The sequence below is a fragment of the Lasiosphaeria miniovina genome, assembly GCF_030549165.1.
Source record: "Lasiosphaeria miniovina strain SMH2392-1A chromosome Unknown B0T26scaffold_4, whole genome shotgun sequence".
Classification (NCBI taxonomy): Eukaryota; Fungi; Ascomycota; class Sordariomycetes; order Sordariales; family Lasiosphaeriaceae; genus Lasiosphaeria; species Lasiosphaeria miniovina.
Window position 1 is genome coordinate 4,280,600 of NW_026848223.1, and position 19,880 is coordinate 4,300,479.

General features: G+C 52.7%; 9 protein-coding genes across 9 annotated transcripts; 4 read left to right on the forward strand and 5 right to left on the reverse strand.

Moving 5' to 3' along the window:
- Positions 1-39: 39 nt before the first annotated feature.
- Positions 40-677, forward strand: B0T26DRAFT_752009 (uncharacterized protein; the record flags this gene model as incomplete). Its single annotated transcript, XM_060445467.1, has 3 exons — positions 40-166; positions 226-520; positions 620-677. 3 exons carry the CDS (start codon positions 40-42, stop codon positions 675-677), a joined length of 480 nt encoding a protein of 159 aa, XP_060296821.1.
- Positions 678-1,713: 1,036 nt separating this feature from the next.
- On the forward strand, positions 1,714-2,654 carry B0T26DRAFT_676251 (uncharacterized protein; the record flags this gene model as incomplete). The annotated part of the gene is made up of 2 exons (XM_060439954.1): positions 1,714-1,878; positions 1,950-2,654. The coding sequence occupies 2 exons, from the start codon at positions 1,714-1,716 to the stop codon at positions 2,652-2,654; spliced, it is 870 nt and encodes a 289-aa protein (XP_060296822.1).
- Positions 2,655-3,280: 626 nt separating this feature from the next.
- Positions 3,281-3,906, reverse strand: B0T26DRAFT_676252 (uncharacterized protein; the record flags this gene model as incomplete). Its single annotated transcript, XM_060439955.1, has 4 exons — positions 3,281-3,367; positions 3,453-3,620; positions 3,667-3,796; positions 3,866-3,906. The coding sequence occupies 4 exons, from the start codon at positions 3,904-3,906 to the stop codon at positions 3,281-3,283; spliced, it is 426 nt and encodes a 141-aa protein (XP_060296823.1).
- Positions 3,907-5,031: 1,125 nt separating this feature from the next.
- Positions 5,032-6,630, reverse strand: B0T26DRAFT_646072 (uncharacterized protein; the record flags this gene model as incomplete). The annotated part of the gene is made up of 1 exon (XM_060437780.1): positions 5,032-6,630. One exon carries the CDS (start codon positions 6,628-6,630, stop codon positions 5,032-5,034), a length of 1,599 nt encoding a protein of 532 aa, XP_060296824.1.
- Positions 6,631-7,742: 1,112 nt separating this feature from the next.
- On the reverse strand, positions 7,743-7,922 carry B0T26DRAFT_610228 (uncharacterized protein; the record flags this gene model as incomplete). Its single annotated transcript, XM_060435888.1, has 1 exon — positions 7,743-7,922. A coding segment is annotated over one exon (180 nt), but the record flags the coding sequence as incomplete, so codon positions are not given.
- Positions 7,923-8,033: 111 nt separating this feature from the next.
- Positions 8,034-9,436, reverse strand: B0T26DRAFT_644845 (uncharacterized protein; the record flags this gene model as incomplete). The annotated part of the gene is made up of 2 exons (XM_060437663.1): positions 8,034-9,231; positions 9,294-9,436. 2 exons carry the CDS (start codon positions 9,434-9,436, stop codon positions 8,034-8,036), a joined length of 1,341 nt encoding a protein of 446 aa, XP_060296826.1.
- Positions 9,437-11,849: 2,413 nt separating this feature from the next.
- On the forward strand, positions 11,850-12,332 carry B0T26DRAFT_752013 (uncharacterized protein; the record flags this gene model as incomplete). Its single annotated transcript, XM_060445468.1, has 1 exon — positions 11,850-12,332. The coding sequence occupies one exon, from the start codon at positions 11,850-11,852 to the stop codon at positions 12,330-12,332; it is 483 nt and encodes a 160-aa protein (XP_060296827.1).
- Positions 12,333-15,126: 2,794 nt separating this feature from the next.
- B0T26DRAFT_310746 (fungal-specific transcription factor domain-containing protein) lies at positions 15,127-17,011 on the forward strand. The gene is made up of 2 exons (XM_060434315.1): positions 15,127-16,509; positions 16,588-17,011. Exons 1-2 carry the CDS (start codon positions 15,187-15,189, stop codon positions 16,855-16,857), a joined length of 1,593 nt encoding a protein of 530 aa, XP_060296828.1. The 5' UTR covers positions 15,127-15,186; the 3' UTR covers positions 16,858-17,011.
- Positions 16,924-17,374, reverse strand: B0T26DRAFT_676256 (uncharacterized protein; the record flags this gene model as incomplete). Its single annotated transcript, XM_060439956.1, has 2 exons — positions 16,924-17,081; positions 17,158-17,374. The coding sequence occupies 2 exons, from the start codon at positions 17,372-17,374 to the stop codon at positions 16,924-16,926; spliced, it is 375 nt and encodes a 124-aa protein (XP_060296829.1).
- Positions 17,375-19,880: the final 2,506 nt, after the last annotated feature.

Genomic DNA, 19,880 nt, shown 5'->3' on the forward strand with positions numbered 1-19,880 from the left:
CACAGCCAAGCTCCCCTCAAGCTGCTTCCGGCATTCACCATGGCCTCTAGCAGGAACAATCAACCAACCCCGTTGTTCAAGAACTCGAGCTTCCGCGCGCGGTGGGCGGCCCTGTCGCTGCGCGAGAGTTTAGTCATCACTCAAGCTAAGATAGGCGTGCTGGTGTGTAATTGATTGCAGATGCCTAGGCAGCCACATCCGTTTACACTGGCCCGACCTCTCCAGCCGGCACCGTCAAGAACAAGGGCATCACGAAATTGTGCCCCATAGCCAGCACGCGGGATGGCGAGAGGGAGGGGACGCCGCAGATTGACGAGTTCAGCATTGCCATTGTTGGTGCCGGCGTCGCTGGTCTGTTCACAGCCATGATTCTCAACTACCTGAACAAGGAGTACGATCTCAACGCCAAGTACACCATCTTCGAGGCCAACAAGCCCAAGCGGCTCGGCGGCCGCCTGTACACGCACAAGTTTGAGCAAAAGGACGACAAATACCCATCGGCGACCACGGCTACTACGACGTCGGTGCATGCGCTTCCCTAAGATCGGCATCATGGACAGGCCATTAGACACTTCTTTTTCCATGTGATTGTGGTGAGTGCTGATGTTGGAATCACCAGGTACCGGTACTGGAAACAACAGGGCGTGCTGCACGCCGAAAGTTGGTGGTTCAAGTGATGGTCATTGTTGTCTATGTCTATCTAGAAGAAAGAGGTGGCCATAGGCCACTTATATGGAATCTGGGACCCCTACGCCTCCACCGCCGCCTGCGTGGCTGATGAATGCGTTGCTACAGCCACCTCTATGTGGCTGGAATACGCGTTGTTCCAACAGCTGACTTGGTACTGGCACCCGCTTCGGGGCCTTTCAGCTCTTTGACTAAATCCGCATGAAGGTTGCGGAAAAAACTAAGAAACCGAAGCAGGGAGAGTTGATCCCGTATCTTTTCGTGGGCGAGAAAACGCCCGCGCTCTACAACGGCATCCGGGTGGTCGGAAAGAGAGACCTTTCGGCTACTGAGCTGAATATTTCTTGCACGTGATCGAAGTTTGCCGCGCATTGAATTGTCCGGCCACATAGGTCTGAAAGACAGAAAAGAGCGCTTCCTTATACCTGTTGAGAGAGGGTAAGGAAGCGTTGTAATCAGCCGTTCGGAATGAAATGAGGGCATTCCGAGACCGAGAATGAAGGGAAAAGAAAGAATGAAGGGAAAAGAAAGTGTAAGGGAGTACAGAGGCATACTAACCAGGGCCTGGAAAATGTGGTTCAATTGTTTGAAAAGTGGGTCAATTCTAGGGCGGCAGAACGTGTCAGTGAAAGTGCGACCTTGGACGTAGAGGGCATGAAGCCTGGCAAGTTGGCGCCCAGGTGCACATCGCTACGGAGTTTGATTGGCTCGGACCAGTGACCCGAGTTTTGCAGTCTGACGTTAAAAAACCATGACCGTCCGTACTCTAACTCACCAAGAGGCAGACGCAGTGGGCTGACAATGGCGAATCACTCTAAACCAATTTGGGAGTGTGCCAGCTGCTCGGAATGCTGTTACAAATGAGAATCGCGCTGCTAGCCTGATGTCCCACCAAGCCGCCCAACTTTGCTCCTGCAACTCGGTGTCCAAATGATGCAAGGTCCACGAGCCTCATCAACAGCCAAGCCATCTGCAGCGCCGTCTGCGCAGAGTAGAATCGTTTTGCCGTCGACGTCTTCGCGCGACATGACGGCCGTCGCCAGCCTGGCGGCGCCCATAGTCTGGGCCTCAAAGTCGGTCAACGACTGGGCGCGGCGGCTCTGGCGATGGTCCGGCCGGCACGCGTCGAAAGGCTATGGCGATTTCCGCGCGTCCGTCATCCACGAGGAACGCGATGCCGAGGTCGATGTCGTATTTCTCCGCGGCCTAGGGACAAAAAGTACCGAGGCATATAGGAGGCGCCCGACCACGCCTTTTACTAGCCGAGGACACAGCTGCCGCTCGACGCCACGCGCCGACTCAGGATCATCACCTATGACTACGACAGCACATTTTGGAGCCTCGAGTTTGTCACCAACCGCACCCTACTACACAAGGCCGGCATCCTCATACAGCGCCTCGCCGCGTTGCGCAAGGATCGCGCAGCCCAGCGTCCCATCGTCTTAGTGTGCCATAGCCTCGGCGGCCTACTCGTCAAGAACGCGCTAGTCGTCGCGAGCGACTTGGCGGGCGATTTGCATCACGTCTACAGCTCAACTGCCGGTGTCGTTTTCTTGCCTCACTCTGGCTGTCCCACCGATGTTGCATCGGCGATCGCGGCCGTTCTCAAAACGGTCGCCAGCAGCGCGCTCAACCAGAAGGAGCTAGAGGATAGAACAAAATCCTTAGCCTATGTACTAGAACGCTTCAAGCCGCTGGCAGCAAATATTGACATTCACGATTTCCAGGAGAGTGGCAGCGTCTCCTTCGAGACCGAGCTAACCTCGTCTTTAGCACACCCCATTGCACAGACAGTTTCTCGCCCTGGCTCAAATCATGCCAAACCACAACAAGATGCCGAGCTAATACGGCCGATCCACAAGAGGCCACAAACTTGGCGCGACTTTGACCACATCTGCAAGTTTTCCGGGCCTAGCGATGAAGTTCTCGAGAAAATCATCCAGACCATCAACCAAATCACGGAGTGAGCGGTAGCATCAACCCCCCAGAGAGGAGAAATAGAAGCAACAAGCTTGACCTTCCGTCATACTGCGACTCCTGTATCCGAGATCAAATTCTAGCCAGATCGCCGATTTTCCGAGATACCTTACGATGAGTAGTACAGCTACAACAATACTTGGATAAGTGGCCAACCAACGGAACCGAAGTGACTTCACGCGACGAGAAGCGACTGGAGGAACTTTTACCGATTGTTACCCTACAGGGTCCAGCCGGCTCCGGGAAATCACAAGCTGCTCTCGAGTACATACACTCGAACAAGTGGAAATATGGGTCAGTACTGTGGATCATGGCTACGAACTGCAAGTCTCTTGAAGAAGGCTTTCGACGAGCCGCACGAGAGATAGCGGGGCGCCTAGGATCGGATGCAGCAAAGCAAGCGCAGCGAACGCTCGGATTAGACGAACAAGACCTCGAAAGCGCAAAGGAGCTGCCGGATCCCAAACTTGGTTGTCTTATTCAAGGCGTAACGGAGTAGCTAGCTCGAGCAGCCACACGAAAAGAAGTGGCTTCTCGTTCTCGATGACCTATCCCACGACTCTTTACCCATTACCGCTGTCGCTGATTGACTGGACATTCGCGATGTGCACCCTTGTCATCCTGGAGGAAGCTCCTTCGGTCCATTCCATGCGTGTCCGGACACCGCGGGCACGTCATCATCACGACCAAACTCGACCAGGAGCTGGCATGCACCCATACCATTGAGTTCGACGGGGCCATGAAAGGTGGTGCCGAGAGCAGTCGGGCGACGAATCAGACGGAAGAACATATTCCTCGCATCCAGGGCGCTGCGCATGCCGCTCCTTCATGATCTGCAGCGCGTTGACCCTAGCAGCAGCCGAGGCCTCGCGGAAGCTCCGACCTGCCAGCACCAGCGCGCCGCAGAAGGAGGTGGAAAAGCGGGTAGGATTCTCACTCAATTTTGCCGTGGAGGTCTATGTGTATGATATCATACGCGACCTCTGTTGATTTGCAACCAACCAAGAAGGCCTCAAGCTCGCCGAGCGTCCCAGGGCGTCCAGGATCCCGCAGGTGCGGCCACGGTTGTGCGTTCCCAGCAACTCCGTCGGGGAATCCATCCATGAAAATGGGCCGACAAATTGCAGAAAACCTGGAAACTTGGCAAGCCAGTGCAGTGGACGAACCTCTAACGGAGCCAGGGCGTCTCTCCTCGAGCTACATCGGCAGCGCAGCGGGGAGGGCGGTAAACACCCCCAACATCGTGAAGAAGACTGGTCCCGCAACTGCGTTACTCCGGCCGGAGCTAAAACGAACATAAATGTCGCGAGAATGACTAGATTGAAGACTACTTGTAGGACCTTAAATTGTCAGCTGCGTGGTGGCATATGGTTCGTCGCCCCCTATTTTGGTAGGGGTAGCCGGGGCCAGCTCTCGTCGTCGAAGCCGAGAACAAGGACAAGGATATGAACCTCGCCAGATACTTTGTCCTCGGTCCTGCCATACCAGCTGCCTGGTAGGGTTCGCCGACAGGAACAATTTAAATCGGCACCTGCGGGACTATTCATGGTGGCCTAGGGTTCACTTGCGAGGCTTGCGACCGCGCTTTTAGCCGCAAAGATACATTGGGGCGACATCAGCGTGCCTGTCCTAGCCTACTTGATGGAGTTAAGAAAGACTGTAATGCAGATAGTTAGGAGGCTGGAAGGAGGAGGGTCGGTGGCAGCGACTAGTCTAGAATGGTGATAGGCGTCCCTAGTCTCAACTCTCTCCAAGGGCCATTTTATTCCGCTGCGGCTAGTAATGGCTTGTTTGCCAAACATTTATTGAAGCCCAAGAGCGGCTCTCTTGAAGTACTGAAAACAAACTCAGTAGCTTGCAGCGTCTTGATTCTCTATAATTTTACACTACGTCTATCATCTCGTCCCTTCTTTGCAAATGTTAGGTGTCGTTATCCCTTACTTGTAAGTTATCTCAGAGTTTCCCTGCATAGCTTCACTTTCTCCTGCTGATATCATGATCCTTGACTAATTCCAAACATTGCTATATCGCTAATACAGCCCTAGCTAGCCCTGATAAATCCAGCACCCATTTCTTCTTAGTTTTTTCCATGTAAAATGTACCTTTGATCAAGTAATCGCCTGTACGGCTACTTTCGGCGACGAGCGCTTTGGATTGCCTGCCCAAAAGAATTTAGTAGAGCTCTCTGTTGTTTCAGTGATGAATCAATAATGGGAATGGATCCCCACGTCTACCGAATATGGCCTGATAATTTGAGCGTGGAGATTGTGAATTAGGAAAAACGAGAACTGTCTATGACTTTTGTAGCATGGATTTCTGAACATCAGGACAGATTCGATCTAATCCAGCATGGGTCGAGTCGCAGGTTCAGTGCTCGTAGATTGCGATTGAAGCAGTGAGAAGCTGTAATGTCCGAAGATCCAGGTCGATCCAAACAGCCCGCTTGGCTTCTTGCGTCGCCTTGATATAGAATCTCCATGTATCGGTTGAAGGTTCATTTCGGCCCCCCTGATCAGCAACATCGCACCTTCCCACGAGCATCCAGTACTCCAAATCGGAAGAGGGGACGTCAGCATCCGGCGATACGTGCATAGCGACACGTCGCATGACCAAGGCAGCATCACAGTTCCAAAACCGCACAACAACATCACCAACCTCTGCCGCCCTAGGTACGAGAGCTATGAGGCGCTCTGTGGCGATGCACATTTTCGGCTCCTGTGGAAGGCCGTGCGTCCTTTTGTCTATATCTGACCATATCTGCGTGTAGTTCTGGATGTGTTTGGCGGAATTCCATGAAGATGGAAGACTCGTTTCGCCCCTGCGCCAAGCCACCGTGGTTGTGTTTCGAATCTCGCGAATCCGGCCAAGCTCCTTGTCTCTATAGCCGATGATCTTGGCTGAGTAAGTTTCGTTGAGAGTACGGATCAGCTCCAAGTCTTGCGGCTCCTCATAAGCCTCCTCGCAACAGTTTAGCCAGTCTTGTTGTGCCCGAAAAGAACCTATCAGAGAAGAATAGTCGGGTCCGAGTTGGGTGATTTCAGCAACCAGATATCCCAAGGCCCGAATGACAGGACCTTGTTGAGGAGCAATGTTGGGCTTGAGCAATTCCTGCTCGACCTTCCCGTCAAGAGCCATTTGAATGACTCCAGCGGTTCTGACAATGGTAATTGCTCTCTCATCACGGGACAATGACTCGTCCGGCCCTCGGATCCGACCGTGCATGGGCTTTACTCGAAAGAAGAGGACACTGACCACTTGTGCCCAGATATCGTAATATTGACGAGAATAGTCGATACGGATTGTCCCAGGACCCCTGTTAAGCTCGGGTATCTCACTTGACAGAGAGCTGGCCGGATCCAACGAGCTCGAGTGGACACAATTCGAATTCGATTCATCTCCAATACTGGCGCGGACATCATTAGCCATACCGAGCAGGGCATAAACTCTGTCTCTCTTCTCGGAGCACGCCTGGTTCGCAAATCGCTCGATCAAAGACTCAAAGCGCATTGCGTCTGTGTGTCTGAAGAGTCGGATCTCAGCAATGCGAAGCAAAGCTCTTGCCTCGACCCGCTCGTTCCCGACGTCTGCTGGCCTCAACGTCCCGGCCTTCCGGGCCGCGTTTCGTGCATGCTTCAACGGCTCCCACATTTCCAGGTCCTCAAAAGTCCAAACCTTGGCTCCGAACACGAAGACTAGTTCGCGTGCCAAGCACGCCTCTTGCACGATCCACAGTCTTGTCCAGTAGGCGCTAGTAGCGATGCGAGGAAAGTCGAAGGTGTTCTGAGCCGGCGCAGGCGAAGAGAGAGGTTTAGTGCCGTTGACGACAGCCCCTGCTAGGTCCTGGACAGAGCCCTGTCGCCACTCCTCGGCCAGGATACGAAGCGATTCATGGGGGGTGGCGTATTTTATGTCCCTCAAGCCGAGCCAGGCTATGACTTTCTGGGCGCGCGAGTAGATGAAGGACATCATGGCGACCTGGGCATTGCGCTCAGGTCCGTCGACTTGGTTGATGCAGACAGCGTCGACCCACAGAGGCAGCGGGTACGTTTCAGAGCGTAAATGCATGAGGCAAAGCCAGAGGTTCGCATGGATTGGGAACTGGTGGCCATTGACGGTGAGAGCTATTGATGTCGTGTGGGAGTCGGATTGAGGCCCGCCGCCGTCTGCGTGGCGTGTTCCCGCGTCGGCGGGTGCTGAGGCATCGTTGCGGGGGATAGCCTGCGACAGAGTTTCAAGGTCCGGCTGAGGAAAGTCCCACGTGTAGGAAAGAGCTGCGTATCGCGGCTTGGTACTGAAGGCTGCTGCTGTGAGGCTGCAGTTGAGCGATTCGCCAAACTCGCCAGGCTCAATCGTCAGGATGCGGATGGCGTCGACAAGAGGCAGTCGAGGGTAAGGAAACGTTGACTCTGAGGCTAACATGATGTGGGGCAGTGAGAGTTGAGCGCTCTTTGGGTAGGTACGGGCACGAAAATAAGCGCTCTGCCCTCAAGTCTCTTGTGCTTTGCATTCACGAGCGTCTGGACTGGGATGTCTGATGCTTCACTATCGCTGCGGGGTTAGGGTCTTCGCACAAAGATTTTTTCAATCCCAGCTTGCCAAGAAAGCTGAGCGCACAGGGGGTGGCGCCTGTGCATCGCTCGGCGCCTGTGCATCGCTCGACGCGTGCGTAAAAGATATGTCGCTGCCTGAATTGTGAGGCGGAAACCACTCGAGCCCCACTATGGATTGGTTTTTGTCAAGCCAAACGGTGCGTAATTTAGGTACTTATTTCTAGCCTAGTTCTAGTCACTATTAGTGTTGGAATACGGACACTCATCGCTTCTGAACCTCCCAGAGGAATACGTCGAAAATGCCTATGGAAACAAGCAACTCCATTACCCAAGACTCAGAATTCATCAGCTCCGTCCTCATTGTCCTCTTTTCACCTCCGCCTAAGCACCGCCATCCATGCCATTCGCCGCGCTTCCCCTCACCGACGTGGTCGACAGGAGAAGGGATCTTTCAGTGACCTGTGCTCTCGACGATTTCGCCATGGCCTCCATGTCTCCTCTTCCTTTATGCTGTTCACTTCCCATGTTGTCCGAGTGCAGAGCAAACAATGCCGCGAGGATTGAGCTCTTGAAAACTTGGGTCCCAAGACGACGCGTTGCAGCAACAGTCCACACAAAAAAGCCAAGCGCGAGTCCAATCTGGGCGGCCAGAAATGTTAACCAACCCCAGCGGACGTAGACAAAAGTCTGAGTCTCGTAAACGGTACCGTCAAACGAGAATGCGTTTTCCGTGTCTTCATATGGACCAATGGAGCGGATGCTAATCACGTCGTGTCAACTCAGTCCCGTTGCGCGAGTAGAAAGCAGGTGTGTCAAAACTTACCCGTTGGTTATGCTCACAGCCACATTCTCGGCCACATTCTGGAGCCTGAGGAGTTGTAGCGCATGGTCCCCGGCCTTTCGCTGCCGCTGGTTATGCGCATTGCTCGTCCCGCCGTCGGGCATGTAGTCGTAGACTGCATCTGCCAGGGTCGGGACGCCATTGTTGCCAGCCATTATGAATATGTCGGCGCCGTCCCACGCCCAAATGCCCGACGAATCCTGGAGGATGTACTTGCTGAGGATTGTGAGACTGCGGATATCGGCCGTAAACGTCTCGTTCGAGAATGCGACGCCGGGCTCGCCTGACCCGTGGAGCGCGATGACACCTTGGTTCGGCGTCCGCGTGTCCTGGGTGCAAGACGTCATGGAACCGCCGCCGCCGCTCAAAAGACTGGGAGAAGTGCAGTTGATGTTGACTATACCATGGGTCTTGTTCGTCAAGGTGCTGGACACCACGCTGTACGATGGTGACTTGCTCGTCGTGACCATGGCCGCGCCGTCTCTAACGCTGGCGTTGTAAGTGTTGACACAGGCGTAGAAGACCACTTCTGCGGCTCCGAACTGCCAAGGATCTGGGCTTGTGGCATTGCTGGACTCTTGATACGTCGCGTTACCGGCGTCGGCCCAGGCAACCTTATACCGGGCGAGGGTGGCGGTCGTGAGCGCCGCGTCGTTGCTGAACGCGATGGAGTGGGTAAGTGGTGCGCTATACACCGTGTATGAAACGGGCGTGACAAAGCCGTCTCCGTCGGGAAATGTGACATTATATGCAAGCGTCCCGTTCAGGCGCAGGCGATTTAAATCCACAGTGTTGTCCCAAACTGTCCAGTCATCCGCCGTCGAGAATGGAACTTGAACCACGACTAACCTGTCCGTAATATTGGCCGTGCGGCTACAAATCCCAAAACTCTGGAACTGGCCCCACTGACAGGTTCCGCTTGGACAGGTAGGCACAGCCTCGTCAATCCGTGACCCTGCCGAGTGGACCAACCCCCCTGTCACATAGTTGGCGATGTCGATTGACCAAGAGCCAATGAGTCCCACGCGACTTCTGTAGTGCTGTACAACAGGGACACTAGCTCCGCCGGGGCTCGGGGCCGGAACAAGACGCATTGGGTACTGGATAAGGAGTTGTGTCATGGGGGAAGTGACTATTCCCAACACTGAGACCAGCGCACCAACAACCGCGAGGTGACTGGTGACGGTCAGTTTCGGGCTGAAAGGTTCTGAGTCAAACGAGAAAGGAGTAACACCCACTTCCATCTCAACAAGCGCATGAGTAAAACTGACCCCATCACGCCCCGGCTCGCGCTGTCAAAGGTCTGAAAGTCAATCAAGGGTCGCTCCCGCTGAAACCAATTCCACTTCCACTGGCTGAGACACTCAGCCACTGGGACCATGAATGCGGCTTTGGTAAAGGTGGTGAAGAAAGCTAGAAATGTGTTAAGCGTGATGTGCATGGGCAGGTTTGGCAAAGGGTGGTTGTCGTAGGCCCGAAGGACTGAAATGATGACTGACAAAAACTTCTGTTAACACTATCCTGTTCACTATCCTGTTTCTATTAGGGTCTCTCCACTTACTGAAAAATGAGCATAGACTCATGACCAAACAAAATATCTCGAACAGCCATAGTTGTAGTGAGAGATGGCTTTCGGCTCGGCCGTTCACTGTTTCTTGGGGGGGAGTGGCCAAGGGACACTGGTTATTGGTGATGCTGCTTGAGGCTGCTGTTTTTTCCCTCTCCCTCTTCTGCGGAAGGATGACCTCATGTGTTGTCCAAGAAGCATTCTTCTCCGAATCTTCCATGATTTGCGAGATGGGATAGTGTATCCTCTGTCAAAGTTAGATATCTAACGACAGTTTCAATAAAACCCTCGATGAGGAAACAGGCCCCTGACTGTTTTGAACGAGGTTCTTATAACTATCTATGGGTTAAGGGACGATCGAGGAACGGATTTTGTTGTAGGTGGCCCTGCATGGTACGGCCAATTAACCCAAAAATAGCTTCAGCTCTCCGTTTCCGAGGCCACAGGGAGCCTTACGGCACCAAGAACCTCGTGTCGTGGGGCACCGCCACAAGCTCTAAAGGGCCATCTAAATATCGCATAGACTCTGGTGTTGCTGCTTTGAACTGCCGGCATCCGTGCTGGGGCTCCTTTTCCGCCCCCAACGGCATCTGTGTTGGGGCTCCTTTTCTGCCCCCAACGACATTCCTTCCATCCACGATACGGTGCAGGATGTAAAAACCGCTAATAGCCATTGCAAGTTCATCTTATAGCGTCGGATATACAAAAACATCCGAGCCCTGGAACACTCAACCAGAGGTAAAGGGGCATACGCAGGATGATGCAGTGCATTCTGTAGTTGCAGTACAGGAGAAGGGAGCTGCCAGCTGCAAACTCAAAATCAGCCCGCTTACTCGGGTAAAGACAAAGATAACTCTGCATTTTCCACCCATATCTCGTTAATTGACTGCAGTAGACACTCTAAAAATATTACCGACAACCGGTCAGCAGCGGAGCCCGAGTAAGTAGCTAATTAACGAACGGCCCCCGAGGCTCTCACAGCGGCTATGAGACACCCATAAAACTGCCGCGGCCCTATCCGCTCCTTCCAGATGATCGGTTGAATGGAAGTGGTTGTTTCATTTGAAAAAGAGAAAGATATATTTGGCAGGCCATTCCACTCTCTGGGATTCTCACCCTTTCGAGACAATTTATCGGTTTTCGTCTAAGCCACACTTCGCATTTATTCTCCAGCACCACCTCCATCATGGAATCCTTCAGCAAGAGCCTGTCTGCGACTCTCTCATCCGTTCTGTTGAGTCTTATCATTGTTTGCGCGGCAAGCAGCACGGCCCCTCCGCCGCTGGGACGCCGCGATGATGATTGGCACTGTGACCCAAAGTACGATGGCCCGCTATATCAATGCTACTACATGGGTGATTTCCACGGCCAGTTGGTGCTATGGATGGAGTGCTGGGTATACGACGACAGGGCTGTGTGTTCTCCGGCGTACCAGCAATGCTACACAGAGCCGGGAGCTACCGTCACATATTGCGCGCAACACTTTCCTTGCGAACACCTGACGTTTGAATTGGGATGCTGCTTTGTTGCAACCTACAATGCCTCCACGGTTGTAGCCAACGCAAATTCAGCCAGCATCTCAACTGCCACCACTCCCGCCAGCCCTGTTGACACTGCCCCAGTCACGAGCAGCAAACGGCAGAAGCGGGCGCCCGGAATCAGCAGCGGCTTGAGCTCTGTGGGCTTCATAGACTCATCCAAAGCGATAACGCCCCCCAAGGCGCAGGAGACCTGCGTGGTCCGTTGCGGTTCTAGAGGTAGAAAACGGTCAAGCAACGTCCTCGACTTCAATTACTCGGTTTACCTATTCGTCCCAGACAATGCGACCGTTGAGGAGGTGAAAGCTCAAGTGTATGCCGGCTTTCCAGTGACATCTGCAGCAACAGATCAAAGGGAGTTCGAGGCTCGGATGATAGAAGCGGTTTTGAAAACGGCAACTCCGTATGGAAGCATGGGCCAGTTTTTAAGCGGGAATGAAATGGTGTAGATATCTTTGGTGATGCGGGTCGCTGCGCGTTTAAACGTCATACCGACGTTTTTGAAAATCTTTTAGCAAAGAGGTATATGTAGAGGAAAGTCTATACTATGAAGGAGGATAATAAAGCTTGCAGAGTTGTTGCCTTTCCCAACAGCATATTCCCCGAGACTGGGTGCGACTTCTGGTCTTGCAGATTAGTGCTAAAGGCTATTCGAGGCCTAGTTTAGAACGCCGGCGACGTTGATAGCTATGGTAGCCGCAGCTAGGCGTCCCTACTCAACGACCTACGTCACAGCAAGCACCACAGTCACAACCCCCGTCACATCATGGGCCTACTCGACCCTCTTCCCAACAGTCGTCGTCGACAAAACCACAACGACAATCTTCATCCGTGACACAAACACCACCATCGCCACCGTCACCTCGCCCACCGTTGTCTGCACCAACGGCGGCACGCCTGGCCCCACCGTGACAGCGTACAAGGGCTCTTACATGCCGGTGCCCGGCCAAAACACGACGCTCCCCGCCTCGCACCCCACGCTTGTGTCGTGTACGGCGTACAACACGGCCCTGATTCACGTCTGGCCAACAGTCCAGGGCGGCCCCGAGTCGACCGTCACGTTGACCATCACGTCGACGGTCGCCAGCTCCGAGACGACGCGCACCACCGTCACCTCACCTATCTTCGGATGTGGGTCTCTTCCTCGATGCAAGGGCTTGGGAGTCGCTTAAAGCAAGGTCGCAACATATCCAACTTCGCGTATGGCCGTCCAAGCCGCAAGAGCAAATATTCTCCTAGACGTCGGGCGCACGTATCATGGAGAGGAACATTGAGGAGCTACCAGAAACGCGGCATCAAACAATAACGTTTTCCATTCTTTTCTTTTTCCTGAGATGCTGCTCGAACCCTCCACGTGGGCGAGCACTTTTGGGCAGCTGGACCGGCATGGAATGCTCGTCGTCGCCGCAGTTGCGGATGCTCTCGCCTTTCGACGAGGCTGCTTGTGTGACGTTTGAAGATTGGTCACTTCAGGATGCCAATCCGAGCCAGCTCCCCGGCCTCGAGAACTGGCTGCAGTGGGAAGTTAGGTACTGGAAAGTTGACCAAGACCTGTTGCGTCGGTGACTCTATGGCGAGCCGCGTCCGTGCCCCCTGCCGATATGGGGCCGACCGAGCCGTAGATGTGGGCGCAGGCACAAGTCAAGCGTCCTAATGAGGGCGAGGCGGTGGTCCCGTAGAGATTCAGTCATAACCTCATCATCTCGGGCGCGGCGAGTCGGTCCTCGTTAGGACGTGGTGACGGATGGCCCTATGTTGGACTGAGCTGTGTATGATAAATGCTGTCATGAATAACTAGGAATAGCGTTGCGCCTTTTGTTGTACGGGAGAATATATGAATATAGTCTACTCCACCTCTCTTCGTTTGTGTTAGCCTACGGCAGCTCTGCGGGGCCCCCTTGCGGCGGGCTGCTCGCTTCGCTTGAGAGGACCGCTCCTTTTCTCTAGTCTTCTTCTCGTGACTAACAGCTGGCCGGCGCTAGCTAGGTCGAGGGCAAGGATCGAGTCAAATATCTCGACTAGTAATATCAAGCTAGCAGACCTTTGCTTTTGCTTTATAGACTCCTTTTCTTATTTCGTACCAGCCTAGAGACGGATTCAGAAGGCCTTAAGGAGTAGAAAGTAAAAGTGAAGCTACGATTTTACTTTGCCTAAGGAACGGGCTTGTGCACGACTTGCCCGGCGGGGAGGGTGGGGGTGGTATTACAAACCACTCGACTGTTAGGGTCGTCTGTCTGTAAGAGAGCACGGGCTCCACAGGATGTTGGAGTTGGTAATTATGAAGATAGAACAAAGGGCAAGCTCCTATCGCACGGGTAATACAGTCAAATTGGAATGCCACTCAAAGTGTATGAGTGCAGTGAATGTGTATTGCTTGCTTGAGGAACCAAGGAAGAACTATCTAAGACCGTGGCTACGGCCGTCGTATATATCTATCTAAGGTGGGCTAATTAGGGCGTTGGCCTTGGATGATCAGCGCGGTCAGTGTACTCAGTGCGATCAGTTCCCACTGATCGCCCTGATCATACTGATCGCGCTGACCGCTTCGTTATTGGCTGTACTCGAGCGAAGCGGGGAACTACCCCGCTTCCTTGCGCCAGCCAATAGCGGGATGCTCCGTGCAGCCTTCTGCGCGCCTGAGCCAGGATCGTAACAGGTGGCTAGATGGGGACGAAAAGGACGGGTATATATACGCTCTATGCTATGTTTAACAAGAAATACCGTGAGACGAAATCAAGTATAGATTACAAATGAAGTAATTATACATAGAGGTAAGATACTCATCGAGCTCCTGTAAAAGCCGTCTGACGGTGTGTTGTATAAGGAATATAGAGTATTTGTCGATAGTTCTCAATTGATACTTTTATAACTACCTCTAGCTAGCGCCTCTTAGGTTGTCGATATAGACATTTCTAGCTATAGAGATCTGACCAACGGAGATTATGGCTTGGCACATGTTGTCAGGCCAACCAGTGGATCTATGGGTTCCACTTATCCAGACCATCACCTTCCAATACATATTCCGCGGTAGCCTAGGTAGTGAGTCTTCCTCCAACAAGCAATGCAGTCATCCGTTTCCCACCAAAAGAGATTGTTCGGGACGTTATGCCTCGTATTTGCTCATCACCTCTGTACTCCGGACTTGAATCTATTGACATGCGTACCCTTAAGGCAGGCCTGAGGCAGCATCATACACAGGGTTGCTGTAGTAGGCTCAGTATTGCAGCTAGGCATAGCGGAAGTAGCGCCTCTGGTGGCTTTGCCGTCCCTGTGGATTCTCATTCGGTAGAACACGGCCTTAAAAGTGTTAGTCCAGTGAGGTATTCTTTATAGACCGCAATATCGTTGATAGCGATGGGCAGCATAGGATTCTCGGGGTTCTGCATCTCGTCTACTTATATCATCATCTCTCATGCATCACGTTAACAAGGTCAATGTTGAACACAGCAGCGGCTTTACAGTGCGTAGCAAGGATGATCTTTCCAGGGCGGCTGCACTCGACCAAAGATTCAGCACTAAGATGAATTTGTCAGCATGAATCCTCATGCGTCGGCTCTCCAGCATTGCCGTCGGCCGGCCAAGAGAGCGCGGCTGGGACAGACACCACTCTGGTAGCGATTCGTCATCCTTCACTCAGGGGTGGGATCAAAGATTTGACTGCGGCTAAGCTAGCCTTTTTGGTAAGCTGGACCGGGGTGGTATTGGGCGGGCAAGCTTGGTTGGTAGGGTCGATGTCACGTACGTACGTCACAGGCCCATCCAGCCTACAGAGTAAATCCGCCATTCGGCAATACTGGGAATAAGAGTTGGTTTTAGCCAACTGTTGCTCCTCCCCAGCTTAGTCAGAACACCAAGAACCGTTTCAATTAGCTGAAATTGATCGAAAAATGGGTCCGGATAAAAATATGCTTCGTTGCCGAATGGCGCTCAAAGGGATGCTTGCACATAAGCCACTCCCCAAGGATTAGGCCGTCATGTCCAAAGTCTCACGTCGCTGCATTGACAACTGCACTGTCGAACGCCCTAATGAACAACACATCCCAGATGTTATCAGGCTCGCGAAGTAGGACTGGCTGCTACACTTGTCGCATGCGCAAGAAGAAATGTGATGAGCAACAACCCTGCTGCGACAACTGTAAGAGCCGAAATCTTCAATGCTACGGCTACGATGTTCCTCCGCCCGACTGGATGCAGGGAAAGCGGAACTGGAAGGAGGTTATGGACACTGAAGAAGCCCGACGGCTTCGATCTGTCGCAGATGCACAGTACAAGGCCCGTAGACGCTACGGGCAAGAAGAGTTAGCGAAGGTGGCGAGAGGTAACCCCAATTGCCCACAGACCGGTGAGCTCGTCATCAGCCCCGTGGGGCGCTTGTCTGCGCCAGAGTCTTTATGGTGGGATGGTGCCTTCTGCACCTCGCTGCCTACTGGAAACCGTCCGCATGAGGATGCGCGCTTGGTCATGCTTTACCTGGACTTCATCTTCCCGATACAGTTTGGCTTCTGTCCCATGTCTACTGCAGCAGATCATAGCTGGCTCATGAGCGGCTTGTGCGGCAACAAGGCACGATATCACTCTGCGCTGAGTGTCAGCGCCTCTTTCCAGGCCTCACTTTGCGAACCAGAGAAGGTGGACGGCAAAGGTCTGAGTTTAGAGGTGGCGGAGCGGCAAGCTATTGCCTCGTCTGATCTGCGGATGATCATTATGCGTTTCAACCAGCAGGGTCATGCCCCGAGAGACGTGGCTAGGATAGGTCTCCAGATATTGGAGGTCATGCATCAACTGCTCAGTCTGGAGGTCTTCAGCATGCTGGAAGGCACCTGGCAACTACACCACCAGGCGACCTTGACTCTGCTGGACACGATTCACACCTACCGCCCCCCTGGTTTATGCGATCAAATTGAAACCGAATCGCGTTTGTCGCCGATCGAGATGGCACTCAAAGACTTCTCGTCTCCAGACCTGCAAAGGACCTTTGAATTCCATGTTACGTGCGTTGTTTGGGTTGATATCATTGCCAACGCAACGTACGGATCACCTCTACAACCTCGTCGTCACTTTGATTACGTCCCCTACCTCCATGCCAATGACCTCAAAACTCACGAGGTTATGGGGTGTCACTCATCTGTGATGGCGAGCATCACCGAAATCACCCGCCTTGCTGACTGGAAGGGTTTTCAGCTTCAGAGCAACTCGCTAGACACTGAGGAGCTTTCTGGACGTGCCGCTTCCATGGCCGCTCGTCTGCGGGACCAGTTACTGGGGCTGGAGCAACAATGCATGCTCGGCATGACCGAACTCGAAGCCAACAGCCGCTTGGTGACTTTGCAGTTTGTCAGCGCAGCGCAGGTATATTTGCAGGCCATCATCTTCGGCGCCGATCCAGCTGACCCCGAGATTACCCTCCTCGTCAATCGGAACTTGCAGATGCTAGAAGCGCTCCCAGAGGGGCTTGTCATTCGGGCCAACTGGGCTTTCACGATCACAGGATGCCTGGCTGGCGAAACTTTGCACGATAGATTTCGGGGCCTGATAACGCGATTGGTCGAACAAAACCGGCCTTTGGGCATGTCTTGGAAAGGGCTGATGGTCATGGAAGAATGTTGGCGGTTGAGAGAGTCTCAGCGTGAGCTCGGAGCTGACTGCGATTGGAAAATGGCAACAAGGAGCTTGGGCAAGCGAGTTTTACTCGTGTGAGAACGGAGCTGTGGCTTTCAAGATCCCGAGTCTGCATTATCTGATAAGTTGGGTCCTACGGGTGCTTCACACTCTGTCTTCGCCGGCCAAAACTCGATCAACAGCTTCCCGCGTCTTTTCAATGCTGATGTTGAAAGCGAACTTCGCCTGTGGTAGCTCCTCATGTACAGCGTTGACGATGCGCTCAAAGTAGGGTACGAGCATGTCAGTTTTCCGAAGGCCCACTGCCACCATTGTCATCAGTCAACGTATTCTTACATACGAGTATCTCTTTGATCCGGCCGCAAAACAATCACTTACTCCCGACCATGACAACATCCCACTTCTTCTCTCCAAGCTTCTTTGTGCATACATCAAACGGCATGTCTGGTGTCAGATACAGCATTTCCCAATCGTATGGAGAGGCGGTCATGTCCGCCTCCATCACGTCGAGTGATTTTCGCAGGAAACCTCGGAAGACCCACGGGACGATATCAGAGGTGGCAGGAAGGCCGATGCCAAGGACAGAAGGAGCCATGGTGGAACACTGTTGTTGCAGGACTGGGATGTTGAATAGTAAAGATGCTGCACAAGGAGTAACGAGCATAATACGAGACAGTAGACAGTATGGTGTGTTTAAAGCACTGGCGACTTTAGTGAGGTCTGGATAGCTGCTGTGATGAGCAGGACTGCTCACAGATATTAATCACAGGCTCTCCTGGTCTTTATATGCCTGGAAGATCATGCAGAGCGATGTGGGGGCGGGGGGGAAGGTGGGGGGGGGCGGTTTGAGTGACCGCGGCTACGCTAACCCTTTCGAGCGCCTCACTAGCAGCTGCTGGAATATTGTACCTTCTCCCCCCCTCGTATTCCTTTTCGACTTTCCCACACCGAGCCAATAATTAATACCTCCCCTAAACAGTGCTAGAAGTTTTTTGGTTATTTTATTCTGCATATGTCGATGATGTGCGCTGAAACGCGATGTCTCACTATCACCTGCCAGAAAGAAGGCTTCTGGCATCTAACTGGGTGGCAGAAGATGCTAACAGGTGGTAAAAACTGGGCTTGGTAATGCTTGCCACAGGGCTTGCTAACCAGATTTGCCACTCCTCACAACTACAAGAAAACGGCTTCTAGCAAAGCCAGAAATCACAGACAGAGAAAACAAGCAATACAATTCACAAGTCACAAGTCACAGCCCAATACAGTCCAAGGTGCCTTGTTTCTGACACTCGTTTTTCTCGGTATTGTAAGGTGGGTAAAGTATGAGCTAAAAGTAAGTTAGAAAGGTGGCAAGGTGTGGAAAATAAGAAAGAAGAGGGGTGTGGTCGGCGGTAGTAGAACGGGAATACAGGGATACGGAGAACACCAGCCACACCAACACAACCACTGTAGTGTCTTACACTTTAGGACCACATAGGAGAGTCTATACCTACAAGCCCGGTAACTAGCTATAATTTAATTAATAATAATAACGAATTACGTCCGTAAGGAGAAAATAGAAATTAGAAATAGGAATTTTAAAACTAAGATTAGTTTAGATGCGGCAAGTATAGCCGGGATATCGGCTCAGGGTTACTGTTGGAACAACGCGCATTCCAGCCACATAGAGGTGGCTGTAGCAACGCATTCATCAGCCACACAGGCGGCGGTGGAGGCGTAGGGGTCCCAGATTCCATATAAGTGGCCTACGGCCACCTCTTTCTTCTAGATAGACATAGACAACAATGACCATTACTTGAACCACCAGCTTTCGGCGTGCAGCACGCCCTGTTGTTTCCAGTACCGGTACCTGGTGATTCCAACAGTTACGCTTAGTGCGCCTTAGCTTTTGCTCAGGATCTACATACAATCCCTGCCAAAAAGTCTGTGTGCATTGACCACCCCACCATCAAATCTCGCGACGCGTCAAAAGCACTCTCTTTCTTCAACCACCCATAACTTTCCACAATGGCGCTCAATTTCAGAGCTTTTGGCACAGAAATAAGCGGAAATCGCGGCCCTAACCAGGAGCGATCAAAGAATTGCTTTCTTTCATTGTCATGGCAGTTATGGCCGGTACAACTAAGGCCCAGGTGGCGCGCGCGACCATCGCCTCCACCGCAACACTATTGACAGAACCTTGGAACGTTTACTAGACTACAAAACCTTGGATTCGCTCCCTAGAAGTGGCTTTCCCCATGAAGTTAAGTGCTGCGGATAAGCGTAATGTGCTTCGTTACGTTCGAAAGGATCTCAAAATCAAGTGGAAAACTCTCCGCCGTCTTTTAGGCCAAGATGGCGTCTCTATCTCTATCAACGCACTCCGACTCATTATCGATCTACGCGTCCAGCATAGGGCACTGGCGTTCCCCAGAGAGGCCAAAGCTTACAGAAAACGATGCACGCCGCAGATTTGGCCATTGCCGCTCCTGGCTCCCGCGAGAGACCGAGCTTAAGAGGCAATTTATACCGACGAATGCTCGATCCAGAACGACCCAGATAAAGGTTCTGGGTGGGTTTTTCGTTACAACCACGAGAAATTTGATAGGCGCATGGTCCAGAAGACCCAACAAGCTGCCTCTTTTAACTTTATGGTGTGGGCAGCGATCTGGATGACTAGAAAACCCGAGCTTATCTTTATGGAGAGGGATCTAGACTCCCCCCGAGGAGGATATAGCTCTATGAGCTATATTTGGGCGCTGGAGGAAGGTCTGCTTCCTCACTTGCAGTCTGGCGAGGCTGAGGGAAGGTTATTTCAACAAGATAATGCTTCTATCTACACTTCTCGCGATTCTAAGGCGTACTTCGCAGGGCACGGCATCGAGCTGATCGACTGGCCACCTCACAGCCCAGATTTGAACCCAATCGAGCATATTTGGAAGCGTTTGAAGGACCTGGTGTATGAAATGCACCCTGAATTTGAGGACCTGAAGGATAACGAGGCCGACACAGCTCTTGCGATTATGTGGATTAAGGAGGCGTGGGTAGCTATAGATTAGGAGTTTATTCGGGCGCTCTTGGAGTCTGTGCCCCGCTGGCGCCTTGCAGTGCGCCGGGCCAGG